This window comes from Poeciliopsis prolifica, unplaced genomic scaffold (assembly GCF_027474105.1).
Source record: "Poeciliopsis prolifica strain line A6 unplaced genomic scaffold, Auburn_PproV2 SCAFFOLD017, whole genome shotgun sequence".
Classification (NCBI taxonomy): Eukaryota; Metazoa; Chordata; class Actinopteri; order Cyprinodontiformes; family Poeciliidae; genus Poeciliopsis; species Poeciliopsis prolifica.
The window spans coordinates 2498545-2513891 of record NW_026562392.1 but is presented as its reverse complement, the minus strand read 5'-3'; the positions used below and the strand labels follow the sequence as shown (position 1 = coordinate 2513891).

Genomic DNA, 15347 nt, shown 5'->3' with positions numbered 1-15347 from the left:
TATCTGCGCATTGCAAAACGACAACGCGGAAAGTTTGATGGCTGCCCACACAAATGCGTTTACATGCATCGATCATTTAAATTTGATTAAAACTATTCAATTGAAGCAGACTTTTTTTCTGCGAGTGTACACTGAATGAACGAAAAGCGTGGCTGTATAATTTTTGTTGCGCTGATTCACTACATTTCCCAGAACTCCTCCTCTAAACACGCGGAAGCAAACAAGGAGGCCAACGCGCGTGAGGGAGACTCACATGGTAGCTAACAGCAGGAGCAGACATTTACAAGCCCTAAAGTAACGGTACTACAATTATGGATAACTCGTGTATTTATTGAGGAGGACAAAACATTTCAGTTTAGACAGAAATGCTAACTTTGTCTTAAGTAATGGAGCTAGTCAGCTAACACTGTGGTGTTAGGGTGCTGAGCTCAGCTGTGCCTTTCGGTTTCCTACAGAAAATGTCCGCAGCTAAAGCCAAAAGGCGTGAGAAGAAGATGAAGAGCCAGCCTGCCAGTGTGCAGTATCCATCTTCTCCTCCCGAGGAGAGGAGAGCAGAGAACGGCGGAGGAGGGGATGGCCGTCACGTCACCGGTACTCACTGTTGGTCTTCATGACTTCATCTCTGCAGAGCAGCAGTTCACTTGTCAGAGGACAGTTAAAGCTTTGGGAGTCAATTTAAGTCGGAGGGATAGATTTATGTATGCCAGGAGTCGGACGACGTTGTCAGTGGTACCAGGGCCGAACCAACAAGGATGTGGGGCCCTGGGCTGGAGCAAGATTTGGTTCCCCAGAACAGAACAAACCTTCTTTATTAGGTTGTTGGGCCTGATGAAAAAGTTAGTAGTTATATGTATATATATATATATGTATATATTTTTTCCTCCATTAGGTGATCAATCAGATTCGCATCCTTCCAGGAAGAGGGAGCAGACCCTACCCGTCAGACACGGATGGGTTCGTGGACATCAGAAAGATGGCGGTGGTTATGACACAGAGATGCCCAACCACATCACTGGTAAACATGTTTACTACAAATCAATGAAAACTCTTTCTTGCCCTTTTTTGTGTTCAATGGGTTTAATACTTCAGGCAACAGAAATAATAATAATAAACACAATGCTGCTTGTAGAAGTATTTTAACTGGGGAAATGAAGAAGTCAGTTTCCTCCACTTTCTCCTTTTCCAGCTGGAGCTTTTGCTAGGGCCAGAGCAGCAGAGGTAAAGGCCATGCTGGTAGCAGCCACCAATACGACGGCCAACATGTTTCAGGCTCTGCCCAAGCACATGAGGCGGCGGGCCATGAGCCACAACACCAAGCGGCTCCCTCGCAGGCTGAGAAACGTGGCCAACTGGATGGTAACCTGAGAGACCTGTCATACACTTATGAGGTGAAGAACGTCCGAACGCCCGTCTCTGACATTCGTTCCCTCTGAATGTTTGCCTTCAGAGGGAGAGGAGCCTCCAGGCTGGCTCGAAGAGGAGAAAGAGAAAGAAAAAAAAACAACTGGTGAAGAGCAAGAGCCGCAAAGCTCGCCGTCGCCACGGGAACCTGCTGCTGGAGTTCAACCGGCGCCAGAGGAAGAACATTTGGCTGGAGACGCACATCTGGCACGCCAAGCGCTTCCACATGGTGAAAAAGTGGGGATACTGTCTGGGGGTCAGACCCACATACAAATGCTACCGGCCATGCTACAGAGCGATGAGCAGCCACTGCCTCCTACAGGTAGCTACAGAGAACAACATGGTTTCAGTTTCTGCAGGGGGTTCAGTTTGTAACCCGTCATGTTTTTCCACCTCAGGATCTTTCTTATTACTGCTGCATTGAGTTGAAGGGGGAGGAAGACAAGCTGCTGGCTGCTCTGACTCAGCTGACATGCAAGGAGGCTGGTGAGAACAAATCTCAATCTTTCTAGCGATCTGTTCTTATTTGGGGTGCGTTCATGCCACCTCTGCTTAGTTCAAAGACAATTCATTTGTCTAGGAAGATGGTTTGATTTTTGGACCTGTAGATGCTTAATCAAACTGTGATCCGGACTACAGTGCAGGGCATTCTGGGTAAATGGTCTTTCATCAACAACAAAAGAGAAATCCTACAACTGCTGAAACCTGACACCACTCCATTTTTGTTTACATTCCTTTAAGAAAGAAGTTGTAGTCTGTCTTCTTCAGTGGTTTTTGTGTCATTTCCTTCAGTGGCTCTTGGTGCAGCACCATCTCAGACAAGAGGGGGAACAGGTTAATCTAAGAGTGGTTTGTTTAGCACAGTGCAGTGAGAAAGGGAACCACACTAGATTCAAGAGTAACAAATGTTGTAACTTTGACCCCCAATCAAAGAGTCTACTGGACTATCAGGCATGAAAATACCCTTAGTCTAAATTTCTATGTAGAAGTCCCGTTCTGGTGTTTTCCTTTCTAGGTCCTACATTTGCTGCAGCCATGTTCCTGTCAGGGGCCAGACAGGGCAGCGTCACAGTGTACCGGGCAGGTCGCTACCCTGCCGACCCCCTGGGACCTGTTACCTTCCTCTGGAGACCCCAAACACCAGGACTAATCAACCGGCAGCTGTGGATCTGGGCTCATCCTGCTTTGAAACAGGTCTGATTTCCAAGGTGTGATTGTCGGTATTGCCAGGAATGAGTCGTATAGAGGCGAGTTTGGTTCATGTGTCTTGTATCCAGGATCTGCTCCTAGAATTACAAAGCGTGTGCCAATGTTCCGAGGCCGTGGCGCCCCCTGTTGAACCGGAGGTCTTGGGTGCAGAGGCTGATCCCGCCCCTCAGCCAGAACCAAATCCTGACAATGAGCTGAAAGCTGGAGCCAAGAGAAAGCGGCGTTGTAAGGATGCCGGTGAACCTCCTGCAAAGAGAATTCTGGGAGATGGAACCAGATTGCCCACCTCCCCGGTTACCTGGAGGTCCAGCTCAACTGGACTAGTTATAAAGTCAGTCCAGCTCCAAGATTCTGAGCAAAACCAAAGTTAGGATTATGAAGTCTGTCGATGATTGTTCTGTTCTGTTATTTCTTTTCTCTAATTGTATTTCAGCGATCTCACGATGGAGATCATACGCTATCGTCTGATTGGACCACAGTCTCATTCTGTGCTGGCGGAGACTTTGGAGGCAGCTACAGTCTGTGATGTAAGCAGCATCTGAAGTGAAGTTTCAGTTTTCACACTGAGAAACTCAGTTTGTATCTTTCTGTTTCAGGAGCTGAAGTCTTCTCCCCTCTGGTGGCCTGAGCATTGCAAAGACCAGAGCAACATGAAGCTCCATCAGCAACAAACGAATGTCTTTAATGTACTGAAAGGTTTGTCTTTTTCTGTTTTTTTGTTTTGCTTATTTACTATCCCTTCAGGAAGTTGCGATCACAACTATTGACCCAAATTCAATGGTGATTAACAAATTTTTTGCAGACTTCTAATTTTCACTAGCTATTGCAACTTTTCCAAAAATCTGACCTTAATGTTTTCTGTATTTTATTATTTTCTGACCAATTCCCTTAGCCTTCTTTTAACTTAATTACTTGTTTCAATGGGTCTCTCGAACATTTTATATATATATATATATATATATATATATATATATATATATATATATAATTTTATTTTTTTTGCAAAAACCAACTGTGCTGTACAATTTCCTGTAACTGTAAGATATGGTAATGTAATTTTCCAAAGTCATGGTGCGTCCTTAAACGCACCATGAGCTGTGTCATGTTCAACAACTAGCGCCAGCCATCCTGGTGGGACTGATTTTGACCAGGTTGCTCAGTGTGTGTGTGTGCGATGAACTCATCCAGATATCTATTCAACTGGAGAGCTCCCCCCAGGAACGGTGCTGGGGTTGACCGTGGACGACCCCCGACTGACTCTACCCAGACAGAGGGTTAAAGCCGCGCCCTGTGTGAACCAGGACCAAGGTAAAAACTGTCCTGCTGGAAAGACGATGAGCTTTTTGCCCTGAATTCACCACACGCTGTGAGCTAGGGTTTATTGTCTGAAACAAAACCAACCAAAAGAAAGGATACAAACTGGTTGTAATTACCCTCTGGGTGTCTGAGCTCCAACCTGGAGGTTGCTGCAGAGAGTACACATTTGGCTCTGTGCTTTGGGAAGCCTCTGCCTGGCCATGCAGATGTTCCAGGTTCGAATCCTGGCAGAACCCTGTACTCCAAACAGAACCTCCGGGATTCAGTGGCCTTGACTAGATAAAGTGGACTTTTAAACCCATCAGCGTAATTCACATCAACAGCAAGAAACATGTGGTAACAGTTTCAAAGTAAGACAAATCTTTGTTATTCCTATTTGACCTTTATATTTATACAGCCAGTTCTCACAAATGTTCATCCATTAACTTATGGCCTGATGGTGAAAAATTGCTGAAACCCAAATTTTCTTTGGCACTTGAATACCCCAGATTGAAAAATTGCAGCTGTTGTAAATTGATTTCATTCTGGGATTTAGTGAGCAGCTTCTGTTTCCTGAGAAAGAGAAGTTTTCTCTTTCCTTCCATTAACTTACTTCCTACAGAAAGTCAGCAAAATGGAAGGGCGTTTGGCAAAAAATAATAATTAAAAACACAATGCAATCAACTTTTGAAACCACGAAGTAATCATTTGCATACAAAAGTTAAAAGTAGAAACATTTCCTACAACATGTACTGTGACTACAGGGATGTGTGAAAACACAATCTTACCAAGTAATTTTTTAGCTTCTAGTGGAAATATCTTAGTACACTTGAAATAAGGCAAAACTAACTTAGAAGTAACTTTTCAGTAAGACCTTTAGCCCAAAATTTAGAAAATCGGGAAGATTTACTGGTGCAGCCATGAACATGTGACTGATTCTATTTACCGTGATTGATTCTGTGGGTTCTGTTGCACAGGAATGTCGCGGTGCTGCCTTCACAGGACCATACTATGTGGGTGTGTGTGTGCATGTATGCGTTTTTCTTCAGTAGGTGACGAGAAGAGGAACCAGTTGATGTTGCAAGGAGTCCCACTGCAGTGCTGCCAGAGCTTCCTGTGGGAGCGGTCTGTCCGGGAAAACGTCACTGACAACAAGATATCTGAGCAGGTACCATCAGAAACATCACCACAGTCCTGTCTTAAAGGGGCAGTGTCGTGTAAAGTCTTTTTTTTTTTCAGCTTTGCATCATGTTATTTCTTCATCAAAAACATGCCTGTGTTGCCTTGATTCTTTCCAGCATATTTGAGAAATCTTTAAATCTCCCGTGGCAACCATTTAGCTGGCAGCGCTGCCTTTGAAACGTCTTTCAGGTCCTTCAGACTAGCCACTAGCAATTAGTAACACCTGGTGGGATTGCAAGTCAGCTTAGCTCATTAATTCACAAATACTTTATCAATCCCAAAGGGAAATTAAATACAGAATCATAGGAGCTACTTCTCAGTGAAACGCTGGTAAAAACGTTAAAGGTTTAGTCGAGGAGTGACGTTCTGATGACTTCCCGAAGATGGAGTTTCTGAAAGAGCAGGAGTTTATAAAGAAACTTCTGTTGGCCAGCTGCTTCTCTCCCCTGAGGAGTTTTCTGTGTTCTGGTTAAAGGAGCTGAACAGGATGAAGAGTGAACTGCTGGTTCCGGGCTCCAGGCTGGGCCCCGGGCCCCAACAGGGCCGGGTCCCCGTCCTCTTGGTTCATCAGCCTGGTAAGCAGGTGGGCGACGAGCTGGGTTCCTGGGGGGCCGGCTGGGACCTGCTGCTTCCTAAAGGCTGGGGGATGGCCTTCTGGGTCCCACTGGTAGGTAGCTCTGCTCCAACATTCTTCTTAAACACCCGATCGTTCTTCCAATGCAAATAAAACGGCCCAACATTTTTTATTGGATTTTGTTGGGGGAAACAATCTGTCATATAGGATTTTTTTTTATGAGCAGGGTTTTATGTGATAATCTCATTGCGGGGACAATAGCAGAGCAGCAACAGCTGCAGCTTGTTTTTCTTCGTTTGTGTTCTTTGGCAGAACATCCGATCTGCCAAGCAGAGCAGAATATGGCAATTTATCACCAACATTTTAACTGTTGCCTTTTAGACTGTTTATCTTTGTATCAGCTTTGTTGGAAGTTTATAAACACAGCTAAAATTTACCATCTTAATTCTTGTACAGTGTTTTCTGACAGACCGTAATGCTTCATAAGCTGCTGGAGGTTTTTACAACAGATCTGGTTTGGTTAAAACATCTTCTATTGAAGCAAACCAAGCTGATTGGATGGAGTCACTTTGAAGCAATCCCTGGTACATGTAGTGACAGTGGAGAGGAAAAACTCCCCTTCCACAAGAAGAAATCGCTGAACTTAGTGAAGAACTTAGTGTATTAATTATGGAGATTCTGAAAGAATAAAACATGAAAACTAGTTCAAAAACTATCCAAGGACTTAAATGTGTCATGATGCACAAGCTGCTATAAATATTGTTACTCGCACAGTAACAATAATGGAAGAGCTTCTGAGTGGGTGAATTTTAAATGTAGGGGACTGATCCGATGGATGTTGGCCCAACCATAAAGGGACAGCATGATCAGGTTTTAATGCTTTGATTATTAGAGCTGGGTTCTGAAAATGAGGATGAGAAAAATCAGACAGAAATCGAAGATAATCAGACAGAGGATAGTTAATCTCCATGATTTCCCAGAAACATTTGGACTGGTAGACATTGCCAGAAGTCTTCTTTGGATTATTATTATTTATATTTATTAAAAGTTAATATGTTTTCTTTTCTGTCCACCAGGTGTACAGAGGGGTTCGAGTCGCCGGTCTGCACATGAGTCTGAAACACTCTCAGAACAAAGCGGCTCCCCACTTTCCCCACGACTATCCAGATTGCCCCGCAGGATCCCGCTTTGAGGAGGAGCAGGAGGCCGAGTTCCTGGACAAATTTAGAAGGTCAGTTAAAGGTCGAGGTCCAGAGGGAAGCAAAATATCCGTGCTAATTGAATTCACAAAAAGGCTTAAGATTCTCACATATTAATATTTTGCAGTTGCAGATTCATGCTGCTGCTGCATTTTAGGCAATAAAATGTGTATTTTGTATTTAAAAAATGAATTGAATTATTTGTCTGCATCTTTTAAAATATATATTTATATATAAATAAAAGGCTTCAGTGACCAAATTAAAAAAAATCTGAATGTGATCATTTTGTTTATCCAGTTGTCAGAATAATTGACTCCTTGATTACTAAAATAACTCTAATTGCAGATGCATTTTGAATATTATCTCAAATGACTGATCTGTACACAATCACTTGGGTACAACATCTAGTTTAAATAATTAACAAAAAATAAGATGATAATCAGAATAAGTCTTTGACATTAAGCAGATATTTGTGGACATGCTGATGAAGATGCTGATGAAGATGCTGCCTGAACTCAACACTAGCTCTGTCTACCAGAACCTGGCGGGGTTTCCGCTTACTGTTTGACGAGGGCATGACCTTTCACCCTGTCCCTCAGGCGTCCGCCAGCCAAGAGGACCAATTACATAAAACATGGCTGTCTGGCTCCTTTTCGTTGCCCCTGGCAACAGCTGGCGGAGGAGTGGGAGCTCCTGGCGACGGACGGCGGAGCGGAGAGGAAAGGAGACGGGCAGACCCAGATGACCAGGAAGAGCCACGAAGTGATTGAGGAAGTGACATCACAGCAGAAAGTAGCTGCAGCTAGTCCTCCGAGCCGCTTCATTGTTCTGAGGTAAAGTTAGTTTTGATTGTGATTCTTGTCTAACTGCGTTGGAGTGGCTGCCGTGAAAAAGTAATCGTAGCTTTTTAACTTATCAACATTTGACAACTTCACTGATTCTTATTGGGAAGTGTTGACTCACAGAGGCTGAATACAAATCAATAGAATTATAAGTTTTGCTAACATGGCAAAATGTGAAAAAATTAAAGTGGTGCGAGAACCATATCAGTGCTTCCAGGAAGTTGTGATGAAAACCATCAATGCAAACTCATTGATCTTTTGTAAATTTTGTGTGGACTTGCAGTTTTCACCAATTATTAATGTTTTCCTTCTTTTCTAACCAATCCCTGCAGTCGGCTGAATTTTGACCTATCCTCCTGGTCCTCAGTTCCAGCAACTCCAACTTTTTTGTAACCATCTTATGACAGAAATATAGCTTAAAATATCGGACACATTTTGAAAATGGTGCCACAAAATTAGTAAGTTTAGGCCACAACATTCACATAAACATCGCAACATCCTGGAGAGATTATTAAATGCATAAATAAGATGAGCCCAGGAAGTCTTTTATTTTGAAGAGATCTCATAAGATGTTAAAGCTTTGGACAAGCTTGATGCATGCTGTTCCTCCAGTCTGCCTTTTTTCTCAGAATCCTCAAAGATCACTGCAATAAGGCTGCAGTGATCTACTGCAGCCTTTTTGCTGCAGTAGATCACTGATTAGCAGATGGGAAAAGTTGCATTTCCCCCCTGAAAGCAGCTCATAAGCTGAGTAAAGTCAGTGACTTCCTGAGAATAAATCAAGCAGATTTTCAGTCCCATCGGCTTCATTTTTGTTTTCTGGGTCATAAATTACAAAACATACATCTTTCTCTCTCTCTCTGCGCTCACCAGTGAATTGTATCTTGAATATTACACACCTGCTCTAAATGGATGCTGGTTATTTTGGGTTTTCCAGGAACAGAAAGTCTCTGAGGCTTCTCTCCAGCTGGTGCAGACCCCAGACATGCAGAGGACAGAGACAGGGCCGCGGGGCGGCGGCGGCACTTCCTCTCAGCGACTCGGCGGTGACGTCTTTCAACGCCACTCACAAGATGAGTATGGTGTGGGTGCGCCTGACGCTGCTGTCCAAAGGGAAACCAGAAGCCCACGCCATGGTGTGCGCGCCGACTGCAGAGGACTTGAAGCTGTTTGGCAAGAGCCCAGAAAGCTGTGGCCCTCAGGAGCCCCCCCACAAAGACCACTATAAAAGCAGAATTAAAAGCAAGAAGAAGAGCTCCAAGACGGCAACTCCATCACAAGTACCAGACGACCCAACTACATCCACAGACCCCCATTTGCCCTCTGACCTCATCCTAGGGCTCTGGCCTGACCCTCTGCCGAGCGTGGCGTCTCACTGCTCCCGGGTGACACTGGGCTGGGTCACCCAGGGGGACTTCTCCCTGTCTGTGGGGCGCGGGGAGGCTCTGGGCTTCGTCAGCGTCTCCGGTCTACTCCACACACTCCTCAAGCAACCGCCTGAGGTCAGAGGAACGCTGCTGCTGCGCAACCCCACCTCCCTGCACTATCGCTTCGTCAGGCTCAACATCGACGTATGACGTCCAACAGCCGGATCCGAACAGAACCAGCCTTCTTAAAAAAAGACTTGTGTTGTGCAGTGGCAGGTGACCGAATGGCTGGTGAAAATCATGTGCCTTCACAGAGAGCATGACTGAGGCATCCAATCAAAGGTGTGTGTATTACACACCAACAGTGTCATCAGAAATCCTTGTCTATGCAGCTCATGAGATTCTGGGATCTTTGAAAGAAATCTGATCCCTTCTGCATCCTTTGTTGATTAAAGTGTTTTATGTTGAAGAAAATACAACTGCAGCTAAGAGCTTTTGGTTTGAATAAATGCGAATAAGAAAGAAAATCAAATAAGGTATCTGTGCATCTTAAAGTTTTAAAGACTTGATTAAAAAAAACCAACTTAAGTTGGCCTTAAGTTACGTTACTCATATGTCTTAAATGTTGTGGGGGGCAGGACTATTTTAATATCTTATATGGTAATTTGTCATTTTATTTCTCCTCAGGACTTTTCCTTCAGGCAAAAGCTTGAGTCATGCATGTTCTGTGACTCTGTGCTGCTAACTAGCCAATACACCCTAGCTACCATTTAGCTAGCTATTCTGTATCTATTACAGTAAAGTGCAAATTATTGCTGGTTGGTTTGACGACATTCATCTTCACTTCTGGCTCTCTTGACAACCTGTTCAATGCTACGTGTATTCTGAGGAGGAAAGAAAAAGCTTGGCACTAAGGATACAGCTGTAAAGAGAATAGGCAAACTATGTAATTTTCTTCAGTATATTTCTGTTGTGACACAAGACTTAAATTTGAGTTTGTGCAATCTGCAGAAACCCTGAATAATTTTGACGATGATGGTTCAACATTACATCCCAAAATCCAAGAAGAAAGCCATCAAAAGTCTTGTAGCAGAAGGTGATCTGGTCAGAGGAAACTTAAGATTTGAAGTTTTGTTTTTTAAATTGCACTCCAAGAATTGCAACCACTGCAAACTACTTTTAACATACTATCTATACTGTGTAGGAGGTTTACCTTTGAGTGGGACAACCCCAAATATGAAGACATAGCTGCAATTTATTGTGGAGAATGGCCTAATTAAAGTCCAGCATGATATGAAAGTGACAATTTGTGCAAAGACTTGATGCTTAAAGATTCTATCCTATTTGAGTTTGAGCTGAAGTCCAAAGACGACTGGGTGAAATGTTTGGTCTGCAGATGTGCAAACCTGGTTGGAATCTGCCCCAAAAAGACTGCAACTATGCTCAAAAGTGGCTCGGTAGAGAAATTACTCTCTAAATCTAAATTCATTTTAAAAAATACTGTTGGTCAATTACAAAATGTCAGTAAAACACATCGTGTGTGGCTGCACCCTGACAGAACTCCTGCAAGGCTCTGCAACTGCATCCAACTACAGATACTTAAACTTTGTGCCTTCTTGCAGCAACCCTGCCATGAACTGTGGTTTCCCGCATATCCCATAATGTGTAGGTGGCAGATAAGAGTTTTGTTGCTTGGCAACACTACAGTTTGGTAGCGGCTCAGCCAGGCATGCAGTCTTGAGGTTTACTGAGGTGAAGATGGGCGGTGAAGCTTCACTCTGGTGCTTCTAAGGTGAGTTAGAAAAGAGGTTGGTGCTTTTAAACAAAGTGTTTACATTACACAAATAAAGAAAAACATGACACTGCTTTAAAGTTTACTTTTTCTCTTTTTAAATTATGTAAATTTACATTTGATCATTAAAGAATAACAAGTGCAATCAGGTGTTCTTTTCCTACCATTAGAGGGCAGCAGTGCACTTTTGATTCATAGACTATTGAGACATCAGGTCTGCAAAAACCTGCTTATATTCTTTTTTTTTTTATCTTATTGCAGCCAATGAAGGATATGACATTTTAGTGCCATCATGAAGAGTTTAATTTTCAAATAATCTTTCCTCATCAGGATATTCCAGACTGGTGACAATTATACAGAGAAATATTTCTCTTCTAGATTTGTGCTGTTTTTAATAAGACATTTTGTTGAACCCTGTAAAATGAGCTCACTCCCAAACCGAGTAAAGCAGCAGTCCTGACAGATGGAGAGGCTTCCTATCAGTCGTCTGTTTGGCCGGCTCTGTTGCACATGAGCTTGGCTGCCAGTGATCCGTATGTTTGGGTCTTTGCCTCGGGCTGCACTTTGTCTATGTTCCTTTTCCCTGTGAACATGGACGGCACAGCTCATTAGGTGAGACCCTGCTGCTAAACTCATTCTGTCTCACTGGCCTGTTTGACATCATACTGTTGATTTTTTTTCAATTTTTTTTAAACTGATCTGAGGGCAAAACTTACCAGGAATCTTGTCCATTGGAATAAAAGTGCGATCTTGTTGCTTTATCTTTGGTCTGTTTCTGGCTATCAGGAAAACTCCGATGAAGGACAGAAGACAGCTACAAGACAGATTCAGGGAGGATTAATGCCAACACCTGCTGCTATTGTTGTACAAGAAAACACAATGAGGGGTTTGCAAAACACTTACCCAAATAAGAACATAAATATATTCAGCAAAGCCAAACCTTCAAATTCCTGGTAAAATATTATCCCTGGAACATAAAAAAATAAACTAAAGTTATCTCAAGAGCTCTGATATAGAGCTACAAAAATATGAGCACATGATGGGAAGATAAGAACTCTATTATTAACCGATGTGCTTCTACAGATTGGTAGCAGAATAAACATCACTCACCATTACTATGCTGATCGCCCAGATAAGAGAAAATTTCATCCTGAATCTGCTTATGTTGCCAAAAGGCAGGCAAAGGCATTTCTTCATGCAGTTCACCAGCTCAAATTAACTGCTGTGGCAATTAGAATTTAGAAAAAATACAAACAAAACATTCATTTTCTTCCTTGTGGAACTAAACTAATCTTAAGAGCAAAATCCGCCCACGGATGTTCCTGCACTGCTGATAGAAAATAAAGAAGCAATTTGTTGTTCCATGGAGTCAATCGTGTTTTTGTGTGGGCAGACACAGCAACAGTTAGACAAAAAGCTGTGGAAGGTGAGGGTAAGTCCAAACCACACATCCTGAGACTCTTCCAGGTCCAACTAGTGACAGACCTGTCCCATTGTGAAGAAGAAGAAAAAGCTAGAGGAGAATGTCAGGCTGGTGTTTCTGATCGATTACATTTGGATCGTGAGAACACTTTAGACCAGGGGTGTCAAAGTCATTTTGGATAATGAATGTTCTTGAGGAGATTTCTTGAAATGAAATTATATTGAATGACTTTTCACATCAGTCTCTAAAGAATTTGTTTTTGTGATTTTTGTTTTTGTAATCAATAAAATTTTTCTGGTGCTAATTTAGAAATATTTTCAAGAAATCTTGCAATATTTATGCTATTTTGCAATATCTTGCAGGTTGAATTATTGTGAATTGTGTTTTCAGCAGCAGCTTTAAGTTATTTCAGTGACCATTTTTGATTGTGTCAACAATTTTGTCCATGTGTTTATTTTTTTCCCTTTGGCATTAATGAACTGCTTTTGAACTGAGGTTTTCTTGTTGCAGATGGACCAAAGGATCAATACAGCTAAAAGATGCCGTGAACAGGAAGGTTTCACACCTTTCCACCTTTGATCTCTTTGATCAATTTACTTTCTTCCTTTAACAAGAGAAGAAAAAGAGTGTTTTTGCCTACCTGCAATAATGGCACTCGCAGTGAAAAACACAAAGTTGATGGGAACCACCTCTATGGCGTCAAACATTTTCATTGCCTGATTGAGAAATCTGTGAAGATACCAAACATGGTAAGTAATAGCATACTAATAATGTAGTTTTCTCTGTTTCTTTTGTTTCTCTGGCAAAAGTAAACCTTGACTAACTTGATCTGGAAAGCGCAAGAGGCCACCATGACGACAAGCATTACGTAGAAGATGGGATAGATGAGCTGCAGCTGGCTCGTTATCGACTCTGTGATCATCCCTGACACGGCTTTGACCGAGATGACCGTAAGGGAGGCTGCAACGGCACAAAGTCAAAAGCAGCGTTTCTTCGACTTGTGTTCAAGAAATTCTCCTGTTCTTGTTAGAAGACTTGCGGAGGCGATTTATCTCTGCCAGTGTGAATAATGTTTTTCCACATAGTTTTATACTAATCTCAAACTAGCAATGAATAACAGAGGTCTGCTTTTGGTAGCCTGGCAACAAGACAACCTCTCTGCTTACTTAAAATAGCTCAATCCATAACCTCTGCCCTCGTTTGGACGCATTCTATGTGTTCGTACCGAGCAGGGCCACCAGCAGCATCACAATGACAATGTGCTTCACACCCCTCCTCTTGTACAGATAGAGCAGAATGCAGAACAGGACGACCTCGATGAACTGGGGAGAGAAAGAAAGGAGGGTCACACGAGTGAATAATGTTCATTTAATTTGCTCAGAAACAGAAAGTTGAAAATAAACTTTCTTTTGCCGTCTTATCGTTGGAAGAAATTGTGGCACACGGTCAGAAAATGACAGTTTAATTGAAATAAGTGACTGTTGCAAAAGAAAAACAAACAAAAAAAGAGATGAATTTCTTGTGTTTAATGAGAAGGGCTTGGAGCTGTCTTTGTGAGTCCGGCGGCATTCAGTCGTTCCCGACTAAACACAGATTTAATAAGGTGCAGTAAGAAAGGAGCACAGCAGCTGTATGGAGGGGAAAAAGGCCAAGCTGACCTTTAAAATGTCCCAATGCCATCCTGGTAGCATAGTGTGTATGTTAAATAAAGAGCTCATTCCAGAATGTAATTATTCTATGTGGAATGGATTACCAAAGACTCGAGTCATTACCGATAGTGCACCCACACACATCCCCCCCCCCCCCCCCCCCCACACCACACACACCCACACCACACACACACAGGGGACACCAACCAAACAGTCTCTCTACACCAGAAGATGGGATAACCTCTGTTAATGATCAAAAGTCAGCAATGATATTTCATTTCCTCTGATTAATCACCAGCTACAATTAATCCCACACTGGTTGGAGGCGGCCACTCTGAGAAAACTAATTCACTGTAATGAGGAAGAGCGTTCTGTTTTGCACACCAATGATGACAGGAGCAATCTGTCAAAACACACACAGTGAGTTGTAAAAATATCCATATGCCTCGAATGTATTTACAGTTTTCCTCACTTTAAACGCCAGAAGCCTCAAAGCATCAGTCAGTCATAAAGGTTTAAAGCTGTTCTAGCTGTAAAGCAGGGGTGTTCAAAGTGCGGCGCAGGGGCCTATTGTAGCCCCTTGACCACAAATCCAGAACGGCCCGGCACAAAGAGAAGTTTTGTAATTTCTTTTTTTTTTTGTAGGATGACATTTTCCATTCACTGTAAACAGCATCTCTTATGACTCTACATGAGATAAGCGTGTTAGAAAAGGGATGGATGGATGAGATTTTCCATGGCAAGTTTATATCTTAACCTGAAAACAACACCAGTTTCCTTCAGTTTGGTTTGTCTACCACATAAAAATAAACTGTATTTGCAAATTTGTATTTGTATTCTGCAAGTCTTAGGTTCTGCAAAAGCTAAAAAAAATAAATAAAAATTTTCAAATCGTGGTTCCACTTTAAGAATGAACAGCAGAGCACCGTAGGCCAGCTGCAGTTGGACGGCAGCAGGACGTGAACTCCCACCTTGAACAGCATCTCTGGAGTGTTTATAGACAAAGTCAAGCATTCACATCCCGAGCCAACAATATCATTTCATTTTCAGAGTATTTTTTGTTTTTCCAACTCAGCTGTGTCCTCCAGATATGTTACTATGGCAACAGCTATGTTTGTGCCCTCACTGCTTGAGGTGAAACGGGGCAAGGCTACAACACAGAGGAGCAGCAATGTTCTCAGAGGGAAGGTAGGCCTGTCGCAATAAACAATACATCGCATGATGAATGAAAATTTTCAACGTCATTTTAATGTATTGGCTTCAGCGTTTCTTCCTGCCTTTTTCTCTTTCTACTGATGACACTGGATGAAAAAAGGCTGAACTCTGCTGCTCTCCACTGACTCCTTCTTTCCTCATTTTCTTAGCATCAGGTGGTCGGATTTGCCCCTCTTTAACTGAATCTAATGATTATTG

At 42.6% G+C, this 15347-nt stretch overlaps 2 protein-coding genes across 6 annotated transcripts in view; one reads left to right on the top strand and one right to left on the bottom strand.

Annotated features, from left to right (window-relative positions):
- Nucleotides 1–215: 215 nt before the first annotated feature.
- On the top strand, nucleotides 216–10871 carry pop1 (POP1 homolog, ribonuclease P/MRP subunit). 3 transcript variants are annotated; one of them, XM_055041828.1, is made up of 16 exons: nucleotides 216–300; nucleotides 456–591; nucleotides 890–1015; nucleotides 1187–1356; nucleotides 1448–1723; nucleotides 1800–1887; nucleotides 2417–2595; nucleotides 2679–2941; nucleotides 3044–3137; nucleotides 3207–3306; nucleotides 3799–3918; nucleotides 4959–5074; nucleotides 5564–5755; nucleotides 6739–6893; nucleotides 7461–7694; nucleotides 8641–10871. In XM_055041828.1, exons 2-16 carry the CDS (start codon nucleotides 459–461, stop codon nucleotides 9278–9280), a joined length of 2886 nt encoding a protein of 961 aa, XP_054897803.1. In that variant the 5' UTR covers nucleotides 216–300; nucleotides 456–458; the 3' UTR covers nucleotides 9281–10871. The 3 variants fall into 3 exon arrangements, with proteins under 3 accessions (XP_054897803.1, XP_054897800.1, XP_054897801.1); XM_055041825.1 differs by having other exon boundaries at nucleotides 4956–5074; XM_055041826.1 differs by having other exon boundaries at nucleotides 223–294; nucleotides 4956–5074.
- Nucleotides 10872–10931: 60 nt separating this feature from the next.
- Nucleotides 10932–15347, bottom strand: part of LOC129367431 (NIPA-like protein 2) — a 44528-nt gene continuing 40112 nt past the window's right edge. For all 3 annotated transcript variants that reach the window (XM_055041831.1, XM_055041829.1, XM_055041830.1), the window contains 6 exons: nucleotides 13511–13607; nucleotides 13110–13245; nucleotides 12926–13014; nucleotides 11766–11829; nucleotides 11579–11676; nucleotides 10932–11445 (listed from right to left, as the gene is read on the bottom strand). In XM_055041831.1, coding sequence (XP_054897806.1) covers nucleotides 11342–11445; nucleotides 11579–11676; nucleotides 11766–11829; nucleotides 12926–13014; nucleotides 13110–13245; nucleotides 13511–13607 — 588 coding nt within the window. In that variant the 3' untranslated portion in view covers nucleotides 10932–11341. The remainder of the gene's footprint in view (nucleotides 11446–11578; nucleotides 11677–11765; nucleotides 11830–12925; nucleotides 13015–13109; nucleotides 13246–13510; nucleotides 13608–15347) is intronic.

Coding starts and splice junctions, on each gene's coding strand:
- pop1 (XM_055041825.1), top strand. CDS start 459: ATGTCCGCAGCTAAAGCCAAAAGGCGTGAGAAGAAGATGAAGAGCCAG. Junction 1,357..1,447: donor GAAACGTGGCCAACTGGATG/GTAACCTGAGAG, acceptor GTTTGCCTTCAG/AGGGAGAGGAGCCTCCAGGC. Junction 2,596..2,678: donor CTCATCCTGCTTTGAAACAG/GTCTGATTTCCA, acceptor TCTTGTATCCAG/GATCTGCTCCTAGAATTACA.